The 20128-nt window shown below is 35.4% G+C and overlaps 1 protein-coding gene across 1 annotated transcript in view; it reads left to right on the top strand.

Annotated features, from left to right (window-relative positions):
* The window catches only part of GPR137C (G protein-coupled receptor 137C), a 58754-nt gene extending 39305 nt beyond the window's left edge, over nt 1–19449 (top strand). Inside the window, exons 4-7 of the mRNA XM_014540995.1 lie at nt 10698–10847; nt 15304–15429; nt 15609–15727; nt 16621–19449. Coding sequence (XP_014396481.1) covers nt 10698–10847; nt 15304–15429; nt 15609–15727; nt 16621–16798 — 573 coding nt within the window. The 3' untranslated portion in view covers nt 16799–19449. The remainder of the gene's footprint in view (nt 1–10697; nt 10848–15303; nt 15430–15608; nt 15728–16620) is intronic.
* The last annotated feature ends 679 nt before the right edge of the window (nt 19450–20128 follow it).

Here is a 20128-nt window from a genome sequence, read left to right as displayed (position 1 = left end):
GCACAAATTTTTGTGCACCGGGCCTCTAGTCCTATATAATAAAAGACTAATATGCAAATTGTCCCCTCGGGAGTTCGACCTACTGGGAGTTTGACCGCTCGCTATGACGTGTGCTGACCACTAGGGGGCGACATGGAACGAAGGAAGGCCCCGGCCGTCAGCTGGAAGGCCCCAATCAGCCCTGATTGCCAGCCAGGCCTAGAGACCCTACCTGTGCACGAATTTTGTGCACCGGGCCTCTAGTCTACATAATAAAAGCCCAGCAACCATATGGCAGAATGACCAGAATGACCGGTTGCTCTGATGCTCACTGACCACGAGGGGGCAGATGCTCAACACAGGAGCTGCCCTCTGGTGGTCAGTGCGCTCCCACAGCAGGAGCATCACTCAGCCAGAAGCCAGGCTCACGGCTGGCGAGTACAGTGGCAGTGGCGGGAGCCTCTCCCGCCTCCGCGGCAGCGCTAAGGAGCGGCAAACCAAGTAGTAAGGAGCAAGCAGGCAGGTGGTAAGGAGCGGCGAGCCAAGTGGTGAGCGAGCAGGCGGGCGATAAGGAGCAAGCAGGTGGGCATTTAGCAGTGAGGGGTCCCAGATTGTGAGAGGGTGCAGGCTGGGCTGAGGGACACTCCCACAAACAAATTTTGTGCTTCGGGCCCTTAGTCTATATATATGAAAGCCTAAGCAACTGTTGTGACCGGAACAACCAGTTGACCAGTTGCTATGATGCACACTGACCACCAGGGGGCAGATGTTCAATGCAGGAGCTGCCCCCTGGTGGTCAGTGCGCTCCCACAGCCAACCTCCTGTGGACGGCCAACCTCCCATGCCCCCATGCCCCCCCTTCGGCGGGCTGGCCCTCCCGACGGACTGGCCAACCTCCAGGTCCCTCCCTCCTGCTGGCCGGTCCCCCCCATAGGCTCCAATTGGGGTCCAGCCAGCCAACCTCCCAGGGTTCCTTCCCTCCAGCCGGTTGGCCCCCTGATAGGCCTCAATCACCGGCCAGGCCGAGGGACCCCACCCGTTCACGAATTTGTGCACTGGGCCTCTAGTTTCTTTTAATGGCAAGTTGGGAATCTGTATGAAAGACGACTCAAAATAGGTGGGAATAAAAATTAAGCTTTTAGGCTTATATCTCTGATCAGGGACATGTACAATTTTATATCTGGATAAGAATATAAAGTAATTATTGTGTGATGCTCAAAATCAGCTTGTCTCCCAGCCCAGCCATTCATTTGCAAATAACGCATTCTCTCCCTCTTTCTCCTGAATTCCTAACAGTTTTAATTACTACAGAAACCTTTCTGCCCTACGTTCACTCAACCCTTGATCCATATTAATTAATCTGTTGAGATGAGAGGCAGCAACAGCATCTTGCAGAGATACAGTAATATTCCACTAAATTATATTTCTGATCTTTCACGCAGACCAGCGATCCTGTAAGACTAAAGCAGTTGTTTATAGTAACATAGGCCATAATTAAAGAAACAAGATAAAATACTATTAATGCTTTTCTTTCACCATCCTGAAATATGACTTAACCAGAATTTGAGGATGGTGGTGGAGAAGTAAGTATGATTGCCACTTTTCTAATATTGTGTTCTTTCTTGAGTTACTGAGATTTACTTTATCCATCTTGAACTGTGGCACTTCTTTAGTTTGTTGCCTTTGTTACTCCAGTTCTTATATCCCAAGTCTTATTTCCTATTCTGTTGCTGGTCCTATTTGAAAAATCCTTTACACCTTGGGTTTGTAACTTTTATCTGCTCCTAAGTTCAAGTAGCTTTCCCCTTATACTCTACCAGTGGTTCTCAACCTTCCTAATGCCGCGACCCTTTAATACAGTTCCTCATGTTGTGGTGACCCCCAACCATAAAATTATTTTCGTTGCTACTTCATAACTGTAATTTTGCTACTGTTATGAATCGTAATGGAAATATCTGATATGCAGGATGTATTTTCAGGGGTCGCGACCCACAGGTTGAGAACCACTGGAGACTCTTTTATTAGATCACTTGGCATTTTCAATTTCTTTTTTCTTTCTTTTCCTTTTTAAAAAGAATATATTGGTTTTAGAGAGGAAGGGTAGTTTTCAATTTCTTTTTTCTTTCTTTTCCTTTTTAAAAAAAAAATATATTGGTTTTAGAGAGGAAGGGAAGGGGTGAGAAAGATAGAAACATCAGTGATGAGAGAGAATCATTGATCAGCTGCCTCGTGCATGACCCCACTGGAGATCAAGCCTGCAACCTGGGCATGTGCCCCGACTAAGAATCAAACCTCCTGGTTCATAGGTCAGTGCTCAGCCACTGAACCCCGCCAGCTGGGCAGAATATTTTTTGTTTTTCCATGTCCAGAAGGTTCACTCAGTAATAGCCATCTACTCCGTAATGATAGGACCCTAGGAGCCAGAGTGCAAATGTCATTGTGTTTTAGCAGCATGAAACTATTTTTCAAACTGTGTAGGCCATATAATTGTCAAACTATATTTTTAAATTTACTAATTGAGACTAGTACTTTGTTTTCTTATTTTGATACTTAGTTTGGCATTTTAATTTCAAAATAGAAATAACATTTGTGACATGGCTTCAAAAAATATGTGCCGGGATCTGCTTCTAATAATGACTGAGTAGCTTCTATCGGACCAACCTTCCACAGATAGCATAAATTCTGGACAAAATATAACAGCACTGAAGGCACTGGAGAGCAACCACTTAGAAGAAGGAGATGACACTGAGTGAATTTCCTGTTTTTTACAGCTTCTAGGCTGAGGGAAGGTCCCATCCATGGGGCAGCCAAAACAGAAGAGCACCCTGCTGTTTTACTTGCTTGAAGAATTCAGAAGACAAAATTCAAGTAACTACCACAGATGGAAAGTGAGTGGGAAATCTCAGGAAGAAGACAGCCAGACAGAGGAAACCCCAAATTCTGATTATAAACTATGCCAAATTTTTACCTGATACCTGAACTCCACATGTGCAGGACAGACTCCAAGCAGCACAGTTAAGGATAAAGAAATTAAACTGATATTTCAGCTGCTATCCATGCTTGGGATACAGTCTGGGATTTGAGTCTAGCCAAGTTGTTTGCCAAAAAGAGAGAGAGAGAGAGGAAAATCAATACTCAATACTTTTCTAAGAAAGAGAACTGAACCAGTGTTTCTAAAACATGTCACTCACAATGTCCAGAACATAGTCCAATGTTATTAGATATCTGAAGAAACAGAAAAAAATTAATTCATTTACAAGAACAAAAAGCAAAACTCAAAAGCAATTATTGGAAACAATCTTGCCCAGATAACCTAGATGTTAGATATATCAGATAAAGGTTTTATAATATGCTCAAGGGTGTAAAGGAAAATATACTTGGATGAATGAATAAATAGGACATCTCAAGAGATAGGGAAACTGAAAAAACACAAATTCTAGAATTAAAAATACACTATTTAAAATGAAAAATCACTACTTGGGCTTAACAGCAGATTGGAGACAAAAGAAGAGTCAGTGAACTTAACTCAGCAGAAATCATTCAATCTGAACAGAGAAGGGTGTGGGGGGAAGATGATAATATAATGAACAGAGTCTCAGGGCCTACTCATGTATAATTGTAATACCCAAAGAAAAGGAGGGGTAAAGTGAGGTTGGAAAAAATATTTGAAGAATAATGACCTAAATTTTCCAGTTTTGATGAAAGACAGAAATGTACATTTTCATGTAGCTCAACAACCCCAATCAGGATAAATATAAAGATAATCTCTCCTAGGTCCTGGATAGTCAAAGTGCTTAAAACCAAAAAGAAAAGAAAATCTTGAGAGCAAAAAAAAAAAATGACCCATATATAAGGAAACATTGACTCAAATGATCACTCATTTCTCATCAGAAATAATGGAGGCCAGAAGACATGGAAACAAATCTTTAAAATGCTGAAAGAAAAATGTCAACTCTGAAATCTATATTCAGTGAAAATATTCTTAAAGAATGATGAAGAAATAATGTCTTCTGATAAAAGAAAACTAAGAGGGCTAGTTACCATCAGACCTGTACTACAAGAAATGCTCAGAAAATTCTACAGATGGGAGGGAAGTAAAAGCACCTTGAATTTCAGCTCTTCAGGAAGGAATGAAGAACACAAGAAGTAGTTGATATGTGGGTAAATATAATTTCTTAATTTATTTAAAATATAACTGTATAAAGCAAAAATTATAACATAATGTGAGGCATACATATGTGGATATGACATATAATTCTCTATAATATTTAACAACTATAATATAAAGGATGGGGCTAAATGGACCTATATGGTTGCAAAGTTCTTATATTTTATATCAAGTGGCATAATATTAACTATTACTTATACTGAAAAGTTTAGAATATATATTATAATCCCTAGAGCAGTGATTCTCAAACTTTTTGGTCACAAGACCACAGTACACTACTAAGAATTATTGAGGACCCCAAAGAGCTTTTGTTTACACAGATTGAATCTACCTGTGTATACATTATTAGAACTAAAATTTGAGAAATTCTAAAAATATTTATTTGTTAATTTAGGATATCAATAATAAATCCATTATATGCTAACATGAATAACATGTTTTTATGAAAAATAATTCTATTTTCCAAAGCAAAAATAAACTAGTGAGAAGATGGACGTTTTACATTTGCAAATCCCTTAAATGTCTGGCAATAGAAGACAGCTGAATTTTCTTGTCGCTTGTGCTCAATCTGTTGTGATATGTTGTTTAGGTTAAAATATATGAAGAAAATCCTTCCATGAAAAACAGTGGCTAGTTCAGCTTGTAAGTCAACCATCTAAGTGCTTTTCTTCCAGTTTACTTCAATATGTAGCAGAATTGTTTTAAGTGCACATTTCATCTCATCACAGAGTATTAAATAAACACACTCTAGGGTCGATATTTAATAATATTTTTAAAGATATTTTTATTGATTTCCGAGAGGAAGGGAGAAGGAGAGAGAGATAGAAACATCAATGATAAGAGAGAACCATTGATTGGCTGCCTCCTGCATGCGCCTGCAACCCAGGCATGTGCCCTTGACTAGAATCAAACCCGGGACCCTTCAGTCTGCAAGCTGACACTCTATCCACTGAGCCAAACCGACTAGGGCAATAAATATTTTTACATCACCCTGGTGTGGCTCATCTGGTTGGAGCGTCATCCTGTACACCAGAAAAGTGGTGGGTTTAATTCCTGGTCAGCACATTCCCAGGTTGCAGGTTTGATCCATGGCCCGGCACACATGGGAGGCAGCCAAACACACTCTCTCTCTCTCTCTCTCTCTCTCTCTCTCTCTTTCTCCCCCCCTCCTTCCTATATATATGGTGTCCCCCAAAAAGTATACACACTTTAATAGCTAATAGCTGTTAAATTAAAATGAAATGCGTTTTAATAAACACTGCCTTTATAATTATTCAGTGTATATGTGTACATTTTGGGGACACTATATAATTAAACACAAACTTATTTTAAAAATATATTTTCACATCAAGTATATTCTAAAATGAAACTGACTTTCTTTTCTAACTGGAAATGCATAGTAGTGAGGAATACAATACAGTATGGTTTTATATCTACCTGTATATACATTATTAGAACTGATTTGTGCTTAGGTCCAGAACTTTTACCCACCATTGCTTTTGTACCATTAGTGAAAATATTAACACAGTTGGCCCAGGATAAATGAGCAGAGGAATTTTCAAAACCTTGAATATACCGCTTGTATTTCTCAGGCATTCACATAAAAGAATATCTTCTTGAATGATTAGTTGGTACTGACACCAGGTGAATACAAACAAAATTAGTACTGCTACATCAGATTCATTTATGTTTTCAGTTAAATTTTTAAATCAGTAGATGTCTGTATTATTGGAAATTGGCAATGCCATAATTTCTTTTATGGACTTTACATCTAGCAGGCATTTGTTCAGCAATGACAACCACATAAGGCTTTCCTGGTCTCTCAGCTATTGTGGGTACTTTACCAGTCAATGCAATATAATAATAGCCTGTGAAATGCTTGAATGGCTTTTTAATTTCCACCTTGGAAAGTTATAAAAACAGTTTTTGGTATTTAAAGTTATCAGCACACCTGCATTTAAAATTTCAATTCCTTTTGCTTTACATTCTGAATAATTAGTTTCAAATAATGCTTGGACTATAATGCTACTCAAAAATGTTTTGTTGCAGAAGACACAATAAGGCAAATTATTTACATTTATAAAATCTATTGAAAGATTGTTTGTTTTTTAATCCTCACCTGAGGATATGCTTTCAATCATTTAGAGAGAGAGAGAGAGAGAGAGAGAGAGAGAGAGAGAGAGAAAGATACATCTATATGAGAAAGAAACATTAATTGGTTGCCTCCTACACACTGCTTGACGGGGGATTGAACCTCAACCTAAGTATGTGCCCTGACAGGGAATCAAACCCTCAAGAACAGGATGAATCTCTAACTAACTGAGCTATCCAGAGAAGACCAAAAATAGTTTTTATGACATTTTATTTGAGAAAACAAGAAAACAATTTCACCCAGTTCCTTTGAGGGAGATTCTTTGTTGAGTCAGAGAATTCTAACACTTTCATCTTTCTCAGCATCTTAGAAGTAAACAGGGATGCTGTGTGTTGAGAAAGATATACTTTTATTGTGCTAAAATATACAAAACATAAAATTTACCACTTTAACTATTTTTAAGTGTTCAGTTCAGTGGCATTAAGTACATTCACATTGTTGTGCAACCATCACAACTGTCCATCTCCAGAACATTTTCATCATCCCATACTAAAACTCTGTATCCACTAAACAATAACTCCCTATTCCTAAGTAATAATAAATTCTTAAATAAGAAAAATTTTTCTTTTAGAGTAAAGGATGATTAATATGTAAAATAGTTCAATATCAAACTAAGATTTTTAAAAGTTTTTGGAAAAAATTATTTTAAAACCACAGTACCCATTCTTGTTGTGTTTCCATGTGAGTTACAAGGAAAATTTCAGAATACAACTCAACAATAAATAAATAAATAAACAATTTAGAAGTGGTGGAAGCTATGAAAACGTTCTTCACAAAGAATATAGAAAAATGGTCAATAAGCACAATATCATTAGTCATTGAGGAAATGCAGATTATAATCAAAATGATATACTACACATCCACCAGCATGGCTAAAAATAAAAAGATTGACAACCCCAAATGCTAAGGTGTGGAGCAACTGGAACTCTAATACTTTGATGGAAGTGTTAAATTAGACATCCATTTGGGGAAAGATCTGGTAGTTTCTTAAACAGCTGAATTTACACCTACCATATGACCCAGAAATTTCACTCTTAGGTATTTTTTTTTTAGTGAAAGCATATGTCCACAAAAAGATTTGTATAAGAATGTTCATAGAAATTGTCCATCAACATAAAAATGAATAAATGAACTGTCATATAAACAAACTCACATAATTATACAATGGAATTAGTGGAACTAGCTGTGCTGGTTTGCCCCGGACTGAGAAGTTTTCTGGGATGTGGGACTTGCAGTGCTAACGCTATGAAACTCTTGAGCAAGCCAGCAATACTGGTACAAAGACCTAACTATCCACCTCAGCAATACAGAGACCTAACTACTGATACATCCAACAACATGGATGAATTTCAAAATGTTATGCTAAATGAATGAAACCTATCAAATAGTTCATATTTTATAAGTTCATTTATAAGAAGTTCTACAGTAGGCAAAACTCTTTTATGGTAAAAACAAAATAGTTGGGGGGAGGGGTGTATGGAAACTTTGTGAAATGTAATGTTCTCTATTTTGGTAGAGATTTGGGTTACACAGGTGCACACATTTGTCAAAACTCAAATGGTCAGTTGAGGTTTCTGTCTATTCCGCATTTTAAAGACACCTATAAACAAATATTGAACTCTAGTTAATGATATGCATACTGAACTGTTAATGGTATGCACACTAGAGTGAGGTATAACTCTTCTTTATTTGTCAAGTATGGAATGTTTTTTTTTTAAAAAAATAGTATATAAATGTCAGAGATGGAAGAAGGGAGAATTATTTTTTGAGGATTGCTCCAGAATTGTTTGTTATGACTGTCCATTTAGGAAGGTTTTCTTTAACTTTTTACAACACTTTCCATGTGGTCCTTATTTTTTGTTTTGTAATTCTATATTTTGCAGGAAGAATCTTACTTTGTTTTCTAAATCAATAAGCTGCTTTCATTATTATATGTATGTAGTTTGGCTACAATTTTCTCTATTAATTGCTTTGGTATTACTGATTCTTTGCTCTTTCTCACAATCTTTTTTAAAAAAATTTTTATAGCATTTACATGTATAAGCAGACTCTCTCCATATTATAAGATGTCTTTCTATTTCTTAAAGCACTGACTATGTAAATGTATTTATGGTTATTTTAAGAATGGTAATGCTTAGAACATTCTAACTTTTCTTGCTACCTAACTTTTCTTTAATAATATAGTACTTTAAAATTTAGATCTGGATTGGTTTTAGGTTAGCTCTTTTATTACAACTTTTTTTTTGGATTCACAAAAATAAAATGTACATTGCAAAAAATTTTTGCCTTTATTTTTAAAAAATGTAATATTGCTAGGGTTTTATTTCTTTTCACACATACTTTTTGGTATGGTAGTGGGTTAGCTTAGAGAAGGTACTCAGTTACTATCCCAACATCTTTTAAGATATCTTTCATCTTTTATTTCTCTTTCTTCTTATATACCTCTAAAATGTAATGTTCTTATAAGGAAGTCATTTATAATAATGGTTCTCAATCCTACCAAACCCAGTGCAATCCTACAAAATCTTCTAATCACATTTTTTAAAAATATGTTTTTATTGATTTCAGAGGGGAAGGGAGAGAGAGAGATAGAAACATCAATGATGAGAGAGAATCATTGATCTGCTGCCTCCTGCATGCATGCGCCCTTGGCTAGAATCGAACCCGGGACCCTTCAGTCCCCAGGTCAGTGCTCTATCCATTGAGCCAAACCACCCAGAGCTCTAATCACATTTTTAATATCCTGTTTCTATCCTGAAATTAAGATTGTTTAACCTACCTACACACATAACTTCATGAATTCAATGTAATTACCATAATTGTAATAGAAAGAGGAAATATAAGTAATTAACAAATATTTCAATATGAAAATTTGGGGGCATAGTGTATTAAGTACTCAGATGCTTATATCTATGCATAGAAACTGTGCATGGACCACTACAAATGCAGACTGTTATAGGTGTGTGCATTGGTGTCTTATGTAACACAAGCAGTACTGCTGCAGTTTCATAATTTTCTGAAATATTTGACCATTTTTGACAAAGTTCTGAACAAAACACAAATTTCTCTTAATTTACATGATATATGTGTTTCTTGAAATGTTGGCATCTATTTAAATTATACAAACATAAACTTTGTTTATATGTATAACAGAATTCGGTTTGGGGTCAGATCATTATAAACAGGCTTTTCATCTTTATGAATGTCGAGGAGGACATTGAAAAGTATGAAAGTCAGAGAAGAATTCTCTAATGTGGAGAACTTTCCTACAAATTGCAAGTCATGTAGCATCCATGGTCCTTCGGCGCTAAATACCATCATTGCCCCTTAATCATTGTGACAATCAGAACAATATATTAGGAGTTGTTGTTTTTTGCAGTGGATCTCTTTGGCAATTGTGTCACTTTTCAGAATAATGTTTTTAATGCGTAAGATAAATAGGATTACAAAATAAACCAACTGTATTGAAATACAAACTCCTGCTTACGATCCCTTCAATGGTGGATACCACACCCCTTTCAATATGCACACTCCATTTGAGAACCACTAAGTTATAAGGGCCTTCTATATTTGAGGAATCAGTGAATAGTTTTAGTATTATGGATTGTAAAGTACATTTTTTAGTACCTACATCATTTTATCTTCAACATAACGGTATCAATGGGGATTAACTCAACTAATATAATCTAATAGAATGAAGCAAATAGCATAGGAGCTGTATTTATATTCTAAGTTTGTATCTTATTGGAAATTAAGTGTATCAAATGAATTAATGCTTCTATTTCCCATTCTTTTCTCATTATGATTAACTACCTCTCTGATTAATATCAATCATAGCTCAGATCTTTTGCCTACTACCTTATTCATTATTACTTAAGGGAGTGAGGTAACTAGCAGAACAAATCTTTCTCCTGTGCCATTGGACAAGTTGGCAAAGAGCGTATTTGTATTAACAGGGTAGAATAAACACATGTGGTTCTAAGAATAGGAATTGTAAAGCAAATAATAGTTAACCGCGCTCTCAGCCACCAGCCCGCTTTGCGCGCGCACCTCCGCACCTGAGTTTTTTCCACACTGCGCCTCCTCTGAGCCTCGGTGTGCTGTTATTTTTCCTTCTAGTTGAAGAGTCTCTCCTCAGCCAGCCTTCCTGTGGTTCTGGGTGATGTCCGTTCCGTCTTTTAGTTGTATTTTTGAAGTGGTTGTTTGCGGCAGCAGTCTGCGGTGTTTACCTATGCCGCCATCTTGGTCTCCTCCCGCAAATAATAGTTGTTTCAACAGGTGTTCATTCAGTGTTTTCTAGGAGTGCATTGCAAGAAGTGATTAAGCTGAGCAAGTGGATGAGTACCTTGTCATGACAAATGTGCAGAGTATTGTGATGATGATTTTTATTTCTTTTAGGGTATGTCTCTGTGCCAGACTGTTGTCGTAAGCTCTGTAGTCATTCTTCTCTACTCCTCAAGAGCATGTTATAATTTGGTGGTGATCACCCTATCTCAGGATACATTAGAAAGTCCATTTAATTATGGCTGGTATAATCTTTCAGATAAGGTAAGTATCTACCATGTATTGCCAGTCTAACAATATGATAATGGAATTAGCCTTAATAGGAGAATATTTTAGGTGCTTGACTTATAAATACTTTTATGAAATCTCTAGCTGCTATCTAAAATACTTAAAACTGGGTTTTTTAATATATGTTTTTGTAAATATATATATTTTTATTGATTTCAGAGAGGAAGGGAGAGAGAGAAACATCAATGATGGGAGAGAATCATTGATCAACTGCCTCCTGCACACCCACTACTGGCGATCAAGCCCGCAACCCGGGCATGTGCCCTGACGTGGAATCGAACCATGACCTCCTGGTTCATAGGTCGATGCTTAACCACTGAGACACACTGGTTGGGCTATTTTTTTTTAACTCCCTTTTTTTTGTTGATATACTGATGCCCCATTTCCCCTACCATGCCTACCTCAACCTATCCCACACACCCCTTCCCTCTGGCCATCACTACACTGTTGTCTGTCTATGGGTTATGCATATATGTTCTTTGGCTAATGCCTTCACCTTCTTTCATCCAGTCTTCCCTACCCCACCCTCTGACAGTTGTCAATCTGTTCCATGTGAGATCATATGGTATTTGTCTTTCTCTACTGGCTTATTTCACTTAGCATAATATTCTCCAGGTTCATCCATGCAGCATAGTATTCCATTGTGTAAATGTATCATAGCTTTTTTATCCACTCATCTACTGAAGGCACTTAGGCTATTTCCAGGTCTTGGCTATTATAAATAACACTGCAATGAATATAGGGGTACATATATATTTTTGAATTGGTGTTTTGGGATTCTAAGGATATATTCCCAGAAATGGAATCACTGGGTCAAAAGGCACTTCCATTTTTAATCTTTTGAAGAAATTCCGTACTGTTTTCCACAGTGATTGCACCAGTCTGCATTCCCACCAACAGTACACAAGGGTTCCGTTTTCTCCACATCCTCTCCAGCACTTGTTGTTTGTTGATTTGTTGATGATAGCCATTCTGACAGGTGTGAAGTGATATCTCATTGTGGTTTTAGTTTGCATCTCTCTGATAATTATTGACTTTGAGCATTTTTTCATGTGTCTTTTGGCTATGTCCTCTTTGGAGAAGTGTCTATTCCGGTCCTTTGCCCGTTTTTAAAATAGGATTGTTTGTCTTCCTGTTGTTGAGCTGTATAAGTTCTTTATATATTTTGGAAATTAACCTCTGTTCAGATGTATCATTGGAAAATATGTTCTCCCATATAGTGGGTTCTGTTTTCATTTTGTTGATGGTTTCTTTTGCTGTGCAGAAGCTTTGGATGTAGTCCCATTTGTTTATTTTCTCCTTAGTTTCCCATCCCCTAGAAGTATATCAGCAAAAATATTGCTATGAGAGATGTCTGAGTTTTACTGACTATGTATTCTTCTAGGATTTTTATGGTTTGTGACTTACATTTAAGTCTTTTATCCATTTTGAGTTTATTCTTATGTATGGTGTAAGTTGGTGATCTTGTTTCATTTTTTCTATGTCCCTGTCCAATTTTCCCAACACCATTTATTGAAAAAACTGTTTTCCATTGTTTGTTCTTGCCTTCTTTGTCAAATATTAATTGACCATAAAGGTATGGGTTTATTTCTGGGCTCTGTTCTTTTCCATTGATCTATATGCCTGTTCTTATGCCAGTACCAGGCTTTTTTTATTATTATTACAATGGCCTTGTAGTATAGTTTGATATCAGGTATTGTGTTACCTCCAACTTTATTCTTTCTCAAGATTACTGAGGCTATTCTAGGTCTCTTTTGGTTTCATATACATTTTTGGAATATTTGTTCTAGATCTGTGAAACATGCCATTGGTATTTTAATAGGAATTGTGTTGAATCTATAGATTGCTTTGGGTAGTATGGACATTTTAATTTTTTTATTTTTATTTTTTTGAAATATATTTTATTGATTTTTTTACAGAGAGGAAGGGAGAGGGATAGAGAGTTAGAAACATCCATCAGCTGCCTCCTGTACACCCCTTACTGGGGATGTGCCTGCAACCAAGGTACATGCCCTTGACCGGAATCGAACCTGGGACCTTTCAGTCCACAGGCTGATGCTCTATCCACTGAGCCAAACCGGTTAGGGCAGTATGGACATTTTAATGATGTTAATTCTTTCATCCATGAACACGGACTATGCTTCCATTTATTTGTATCTTCCTCAATTTCTTTCTTCGATGTCCTGTAGTTTTCCAAGTACAGGTCTTTTACCTCCTTGGTTAAATTTATTCCCAAGTACCTTATTTTTGTTGTTGTTGTAATAGTGAGATTTTTTTCTTAGTTTCTCTTTCTGATAGTTCATTATTGGTTTATAAAAATGCCACCATTTTTTTAATATTAATTTTGATTCCTGCTACTTTGCAGAATTCATTTAGTATATTTAGTAGTTTTTTGGTGGAGTCTTCAGGGTTTTCTATGTGCAATATTAATGTCATCTGCGAACAATGACAGTTTTATTACCTCCTTTCCAATTTGTATGCCTTTTATTTCTTCTTCTCGTCTGATTGCTGTGGCTAGGACTTGTAGTACTATGTTGAATTAGAGTGGTGAAAACAGACATTCCTGTCTTGTTGCTCATCTTAAGGGAAACGCTTTTAGTTTTTTCCCGTTGATTATGTTGGCTGTAGGTTTGTCATATGGCCTTTATTATGTTGAAGTATGATCCCTCTATTCCCATTTTGCTGAAAGTTTTTATCAAAAATGGGTGCTAGATTTTATGAAATGCTTTTTCTGCATCTATTGATATGATCACATGGTTTTTGTCTTTTAATCTGTTTATGTGATGTATCACATTTATTGATTTAAGAATATTGTACCAATCTTGAATCCCCAGAATAAATCCCACTTGATCATAATATATGATCTTTTTAATGTATTGCTGAATCCAGTTTGCTAATATTTTGTTGAGGATTTTAACATCTATGATCATCAGAGATATTGGCCTATAATTTTCTTTCTTTGTAGTGTCTTTTCTGGTTTTGGAATTAGGATAATCCCGGCCTCATAAAAAGAACCTAGAAGTCTTCCCTTTTCTTGGATTTTTTAGAATAGTTTGAGGAGGATAGGTGTTAGTTCTTCTTTGAATGTTTGTTAAAACCCCTGTGAAGCCATTTGGGCCAGGTCTCTTCTTTGCTGGGAGTTTTTATTTTTATTACTGTTTCAATAAAAATCCTCTTTTACATATGGCACTTGAAATTATTCTTCAGAGAGAATGTCTCCCAAGGAGTATTTTCCTTTCTTTTGTAAATAATACTAATAGTGCCATAAATCTATTTATCATAACCCTATTTTGCTAATTTTTTTAAAAGGATAGTATTTAAATATCTCTAGATAAATTGATCGCCTGTCATTGGCTAGGGAAAACTGGTATTTAATTTGTTAGGATAACTTAATTCTCTTTTACCCAAGCACTACATATAACCTAAATATTTTGTTTATTTTTAGATGTTTAAGTCATGATCTGGCATTATCAGTCTTGGTAATGGAAGATCATTCATAGTTCCTTGGTTGCCTAGGTGTTTGCTATACTAATTCACAGTACTCTAGCTATGCATATTTAAACTCCCAGTGTTCTCCAGCTCCTTCCTTAAAGTGCTTTTTGACATACTATATGTCATCTCTATTTATATTAATTTAACTTTGTACTGAATTTAAGGAATTCTAGAATCCCCTTATATCAGAATTCAGTTACCTTTTTAAAAAAAAATTTAAATCTATTGATTTTAGAGAGGGAGAGAAAAAGAGAAACATTGATTTGTTGTTCCACTTATTTATGCATTCATTGGTTGCTTCTTGCATGTGCCCTGACCAGGGATCGAACCCTTGGTGTTTTGGGACAATGCTCTAACAAACTGAGCTACCCAGCCAGGGCAGAATATCAGTTACCTTTATACAGAGAAGGAATTTACACATGTAACAGATTCTCTTCACTCCTCTTCCCCCTTATCTCTCCCTACATCTAGTAGAGTAGAAACAAATTCAACATGGAGGTTAGGCCCAAAAGCATATTTTTAAGTAACAGAAGAGCTGAGCAATGTACATGTTACATTCTCTAAGTTTTAACTCCGGGTAAGTGCTATTTGCCTATGGAGCAGCTGGAACCGGTAGTCTATTTTGTAACTCTCTTCCAACTATGGGGACTGAAAATGAGATCACTCCATATTATCCATGTATTAAAAATATTTTCATAAATCGATAAATTGAAAAAGTTGATAGCTTTTTCTTCTATGTAGCATTAATGCATTTTTATATTCTTTAAAGGATAAATATGATTACATAAGAAACCACAAACTATGGAAAATTAATTCAGAGTTTTATGTGCTTGTAGTTAATATATTTTAACTTACTCTACCTGAAGCAAGTTAATTGTGGAGAGAGACCGATTATACATAAACCAGATTTCAATATTGCTCTGCCATACTCTATTTACAGGCTCATATGCAAGATGTAAATGGAGAAGAGTATATAGTATTTGGAATGGTCCTCTTTCTGTGGGAACATGTGCCAGCATGGTCGGTGGTACTATTTTTCCGGGCACAGAGATTAAACCAGAATTTGGTAAGATATCATAATATTCCCTAATGCCTGTTCTCCTTACTTTTAAAAATAATGGAACATTTATATTGATTGTCTGTCTATGTTTAGCAGAGTTTAAGACTAAAAAGCATTATAGATTCCAGCCTCCTATCTTAGTTGAAAAGTAAATCTTCATATGTTATCTAATACTTTTTTCACAGGCACCTGCTGGCATGATAAATAGTCACAGTTATAGTCCCAGAGCTTATTTTTTTGACAATCCAAGACGATATGATAGTGATGATGACCTGCCAAGACTGGGAAGTTCAAGAGAAGGAAGGTAGATGTACTGAATTAGTACTAAAATAGATTTAAAAGAGCAAATCTAAGCTTTAACCCAAATGTGTAGTAGGTGATTTGGTGTTACAAATCAATAAATAAAATCATTTGATATTGAAGCTTAGAGTAGCAGATGTTAAATCCATGGTGGGACCTGTACTATAAAGAACTATCATTGAACTCTAAGCCTTTGGGGTAAAATAGTACCAATTCATTTCAGGATCCTTTATTGGTTCAAAGCTGGTGGGCATTGGTGAGCAGGAAAGAAATACTGTTATAGTGATTATATATATATATGTTTCCTTATCTATATACTAGTGCTATTCAAAATCCACAGTGAAACCCTAGATAAAACTCTTAGGAACCTTAGATGGCAGGGAAATCATTTGTGACCTCTTTAATTCCAAAATCATTGCAAATCCAAACCATTCACCTGTGTATCAGGGCAAAATGAAAGCCTCAATGCACACCGATATAATGCTTTTAGCTTGCTAGAGCATTTTTTATGATCCTCACTTCATCTGTTTTTTAGCCTGTTTTTCATCTGTAAAATAGGAATAATAGATTCTATAGGACTGTTATGAAGATTACTGTACATGAGTATGTGTGCATATATACATAATTCTACATGTGTATACCAAATGTCTTAGAATAGAACCTAGTACATAATATGTACTGTTATTATTATCTGATAATCAAGTTCTAGTTCTGAGTGGTGTTTATTCATTATTTTGTAATATATTATATACAATCAAGGATATTAGGTAAAAATCATTAAACTTTATAGAAAGTCATTATGTTATTTCAATATGTTATAAAATTCATTGAAAACTAAAAAATGCCAGTGTGACTTATATACTGATCACAGTCCTGTGGCTTTCTTTGTTGTTGCAGTTTGTCAAATTCACAAGGGTTGGGCTGGTATGGCACCATGGCAGGGTGTGGCAGCAACAGTTACACCGTCTCTCCCCACCTGAATGGACCTATGACAGATACTGCTCCTTTGCTCTTTACTTGTAGTAATTTCGATTTGAACAATCACCATAGCTTATATGTAACACCACAAAACTGACAGCATTACCAAGTTGTGATTCTTCAGTTGTTTTTCATGAATGTGTGTATTCAGTGCGTTTAAATGCCATCTACATAAACATTCCATTATCTTTTGCAACTGAAAACAACGCCTGGAAATGTGGCTGTGTTCAGCAGAGGACACAGCTATTACTTTGACCTCTTCACAGTACAGTGAAGTTAAATGGAACATTTGGAGTGGGAGAAAAGAGAGATTAGATCTTAAGGCCCTTGATGGTCTCCAAACAACTTGACTGTGGAACATCAAAAGCATATTTGCATATTTGCACTTTTATCTTTTTCTGAAGAGTACACTGCAGTCCTCAAAGTCATACTCCAGTGTTCACCCTGCGATATTATATTGTACACCAAATTAAGAGGCAATTTTCCTATTAAAATAAACGTCTGTGTATTACGTGGTGTACTCTATATGGAATTTTTACCCAATAAAAATTTTACAGTGTGAAAAGTGCACAGAACTAAAGCATAAAAATGTATTATTCTTTTTTTAAATATACTAAAAAATATGTAATCATTGAAGATAGTTCTTTTAAGCATGATCATAAAATACCAACTTCAGTTATTCAAACAATCTTTTTTTTTTTTAATGATAGTAGTAAACCTTTACAGTGATGACCAGCAGTGTTCTTTGGAAAGCCACAGTTATTTCTTCAAGAAGAAAGTACACCAGTGAAAATTATGTGGCTACTTTGAGTAGAAGTAGTCAAGTGATTATTTTGTATGATTAAGATACATGTAGTAGGTTAAGCATGATTCTTCAAGAAAGCAATAGTGGTTTTTGCATAGGGATATTTTGGTAGAAATCTCTTGGAACTAAACAAGTTTACAGATGCATTTAAGAGTTATTCATGAAATATACAATTCTAAGTTAAAACATGAATACATTTGCAAAAGCATTTGATTTAGCTGAAACAAGATTTTACCTGGTTTTACCGGAAAAGCAGGATTGTCCTCAGGTAAATTAAATCATGATACATCATTGCAGTGAACTCAAGTGCAATACTTTATAAGACATAAGTCCTCCTTTAGTTTTCACATTTTTATATCTTATATGGGCAAAGCCAAATTAAATTCCAACACTATATAAATAAGCAAACTGATATGAAGGTACTAACTAGGTAAGTATAAAACCAGTGGTTAGCAACATTGGAATACTTTTTGAATTATATTAAAACTGTCTTGAATGTCCTATCCCAAATCTAAAAAAAATATATGGTAGGCTAAGGTAATAGAGAATTTTAAAATGCACTTTCTACCAGTGTTTATATTAAGAGAAGGATTGCTGCATACCTCAAGATGCCAAGGGAACAGGCAACATTGGGAAGCTGTCACAGCATACTTTAAGACACCTAACTCTATACAATTGTCTGCTGATCTGTTTCTTCAGAACTGGAACTAATACGACAACTGTCCTTTTCTGTCTCCTAATTTTATTTGAAAGTTATGTTTTATTTCTACTCTCGCTTAAAATACCTTTCAACTTTTTAATAATGGATGCAGTAACTTCACAAAAGTATAACAGTACGTGAAACCCCCAAGGAATAAATGAAATTTTTAATGCTTTCGGTCTTTTGGGAGGCTGGTACACAGCCAAATAAATTTATTCTTTTTATCATACAAGATGACTTTGAATTCAATCAGAATCATAAACCTACAGTTTTGCTACTTTAGGTTCATAAATTCTCTTCTTGTAACCAAATTATTTTAAAATGTATATTACAGAAGTTAACCTTGGTATTTACATGACAATAGAGTATGCAGCTTAGTATATTGTGATTACAACTTGTTATTAGATTTCTTTTCAGAAAGCCAACTATTAATTTTCCTAATAATGTTAGGTATTTGATTATCTGAAGCTGTATGACAAGATTTGTGTTAACCCTTGGGATTCAAATACAGGAAATTTTTTTCTAGTAAGGCTTCCCTAGATAATGTTTCTATTTGACTAGATAAGCGAAGATTACTTTTTTAAAAAAGTATTTTAGATAAAATACTGTAACTTGGTTCTTTCAATTGCTTTAGTTGATTCCTCCAAATTTGAGATTTATAAATATATTCTTATGACTGACTAGGGTACCTAAATTCTTGCCTTTGTCTCTTTATACACATCTCCCACAATACATCACCAAAGACAAAGAAATATAAGCTTCTGGCCCAATTTTTGCTTGAAAATTCCAAAGCACTAGGAGCACTTTAAGTTTGGTCTTGAAAGGAGTTGTTTATAAAATCAAAGGGCTACCGATTCCTTGTTCATCCTGCACTGAAGCACATGATGACAATTTCAAACCTTCCTCTTGGTTCATTAATTAGAACAATGCATTTCATTGCTTAAGTGTGTAATTCTACAGTGATTAGCAGTACTTGTTTTTATCATTTCATTTGGGTGGCCATTAATTTTGAAACTCTTACCACTCATTATAGCTGGTTGTAGTTTTTATTAAAGATGTAATTTATAGCTAGTAGCTTTTTTATGCATAGCTGCCTTTTTATTGTTTAACAGTGTTTCTCAGCTATATGATCAGTTTCAAACTGGTTGTAAAAGTATAGCTGTGGTCAATGAATGTATTTATTTGTTGTTTCACTAAATTGTAACAAAACACTCCTGTTAAAATAAAAGTGTTTGTGCTTTTATTTGAAGGTCTGGTTTTCTTAATCTCTCTTAATGAACTATACCAAATGAGTTTCTGTTACATAAGGATAAGAAACATAGTGCTACCAGAGAGAGAAAAAAGAGGAATTACAAATTATACTCGGCTAGTGAGCTTGTAATTACTCATACCTGACCATCATGTTCCTTAGTATTATACAGTAATTTTGATAACTGCTATACACTTTACTTTAAACGATATAGAGAGCACATGTTTATTTAAACACTAAAAATCCTTATATGAAATAACTTATAACCCCTCATTTCCCTTAGAATTTTAAATAGGGTAAATTTAGCCCATAATCTTGGGCAGTTATTCTTTGATTATTCAAAAATTCCTCAATGATGTTACCTTTTCCCCTGAAAGAAGAGGTCTTACTATTTTTTCCATAATTGACCGCTTTCATAGTCCGCCAAAACCACACCAAATTTTGAATACAATTTCAGGAGCTTTATTGACTTCCCTAAAGTCAACAGATCTTCGGGAATCCACTGACTGTTGCTGTGAAGAACATTTGGAGTGAAAATATGACCTCTAGTAGAATAAAGTTATTATTTTAAAAGCAATTTATTCAACAAACATTCATTTATTAAGTGTTCATATGCCAAAAACTATGCTATAGAGATGCAAAAATGGATCAAGTTCCTTTTCCTGCCCTTAAG

The sequence above is a fragment of the Myotis brandtii genome, unplaced genomic scaffold (assembly GCF_000412655.1).
Source record: "Myotis brandtii unplaced genomic scaffold, ASM41265v1 scaffold253, whole genome shotgun sequence".
In the NCBI taxonomy this organism is placed as follows: domain Eukaryota; kingdom Metazoa; phylum Chordata; class Mammalia; order Chiroptera; family Vespertilionidae; genus Myotis; species Myotis brandtii.
Note: the sequence above shows the minus strand (reverse complement) of the source record. Positions and strands in the feature narration are given on the sequence as shown.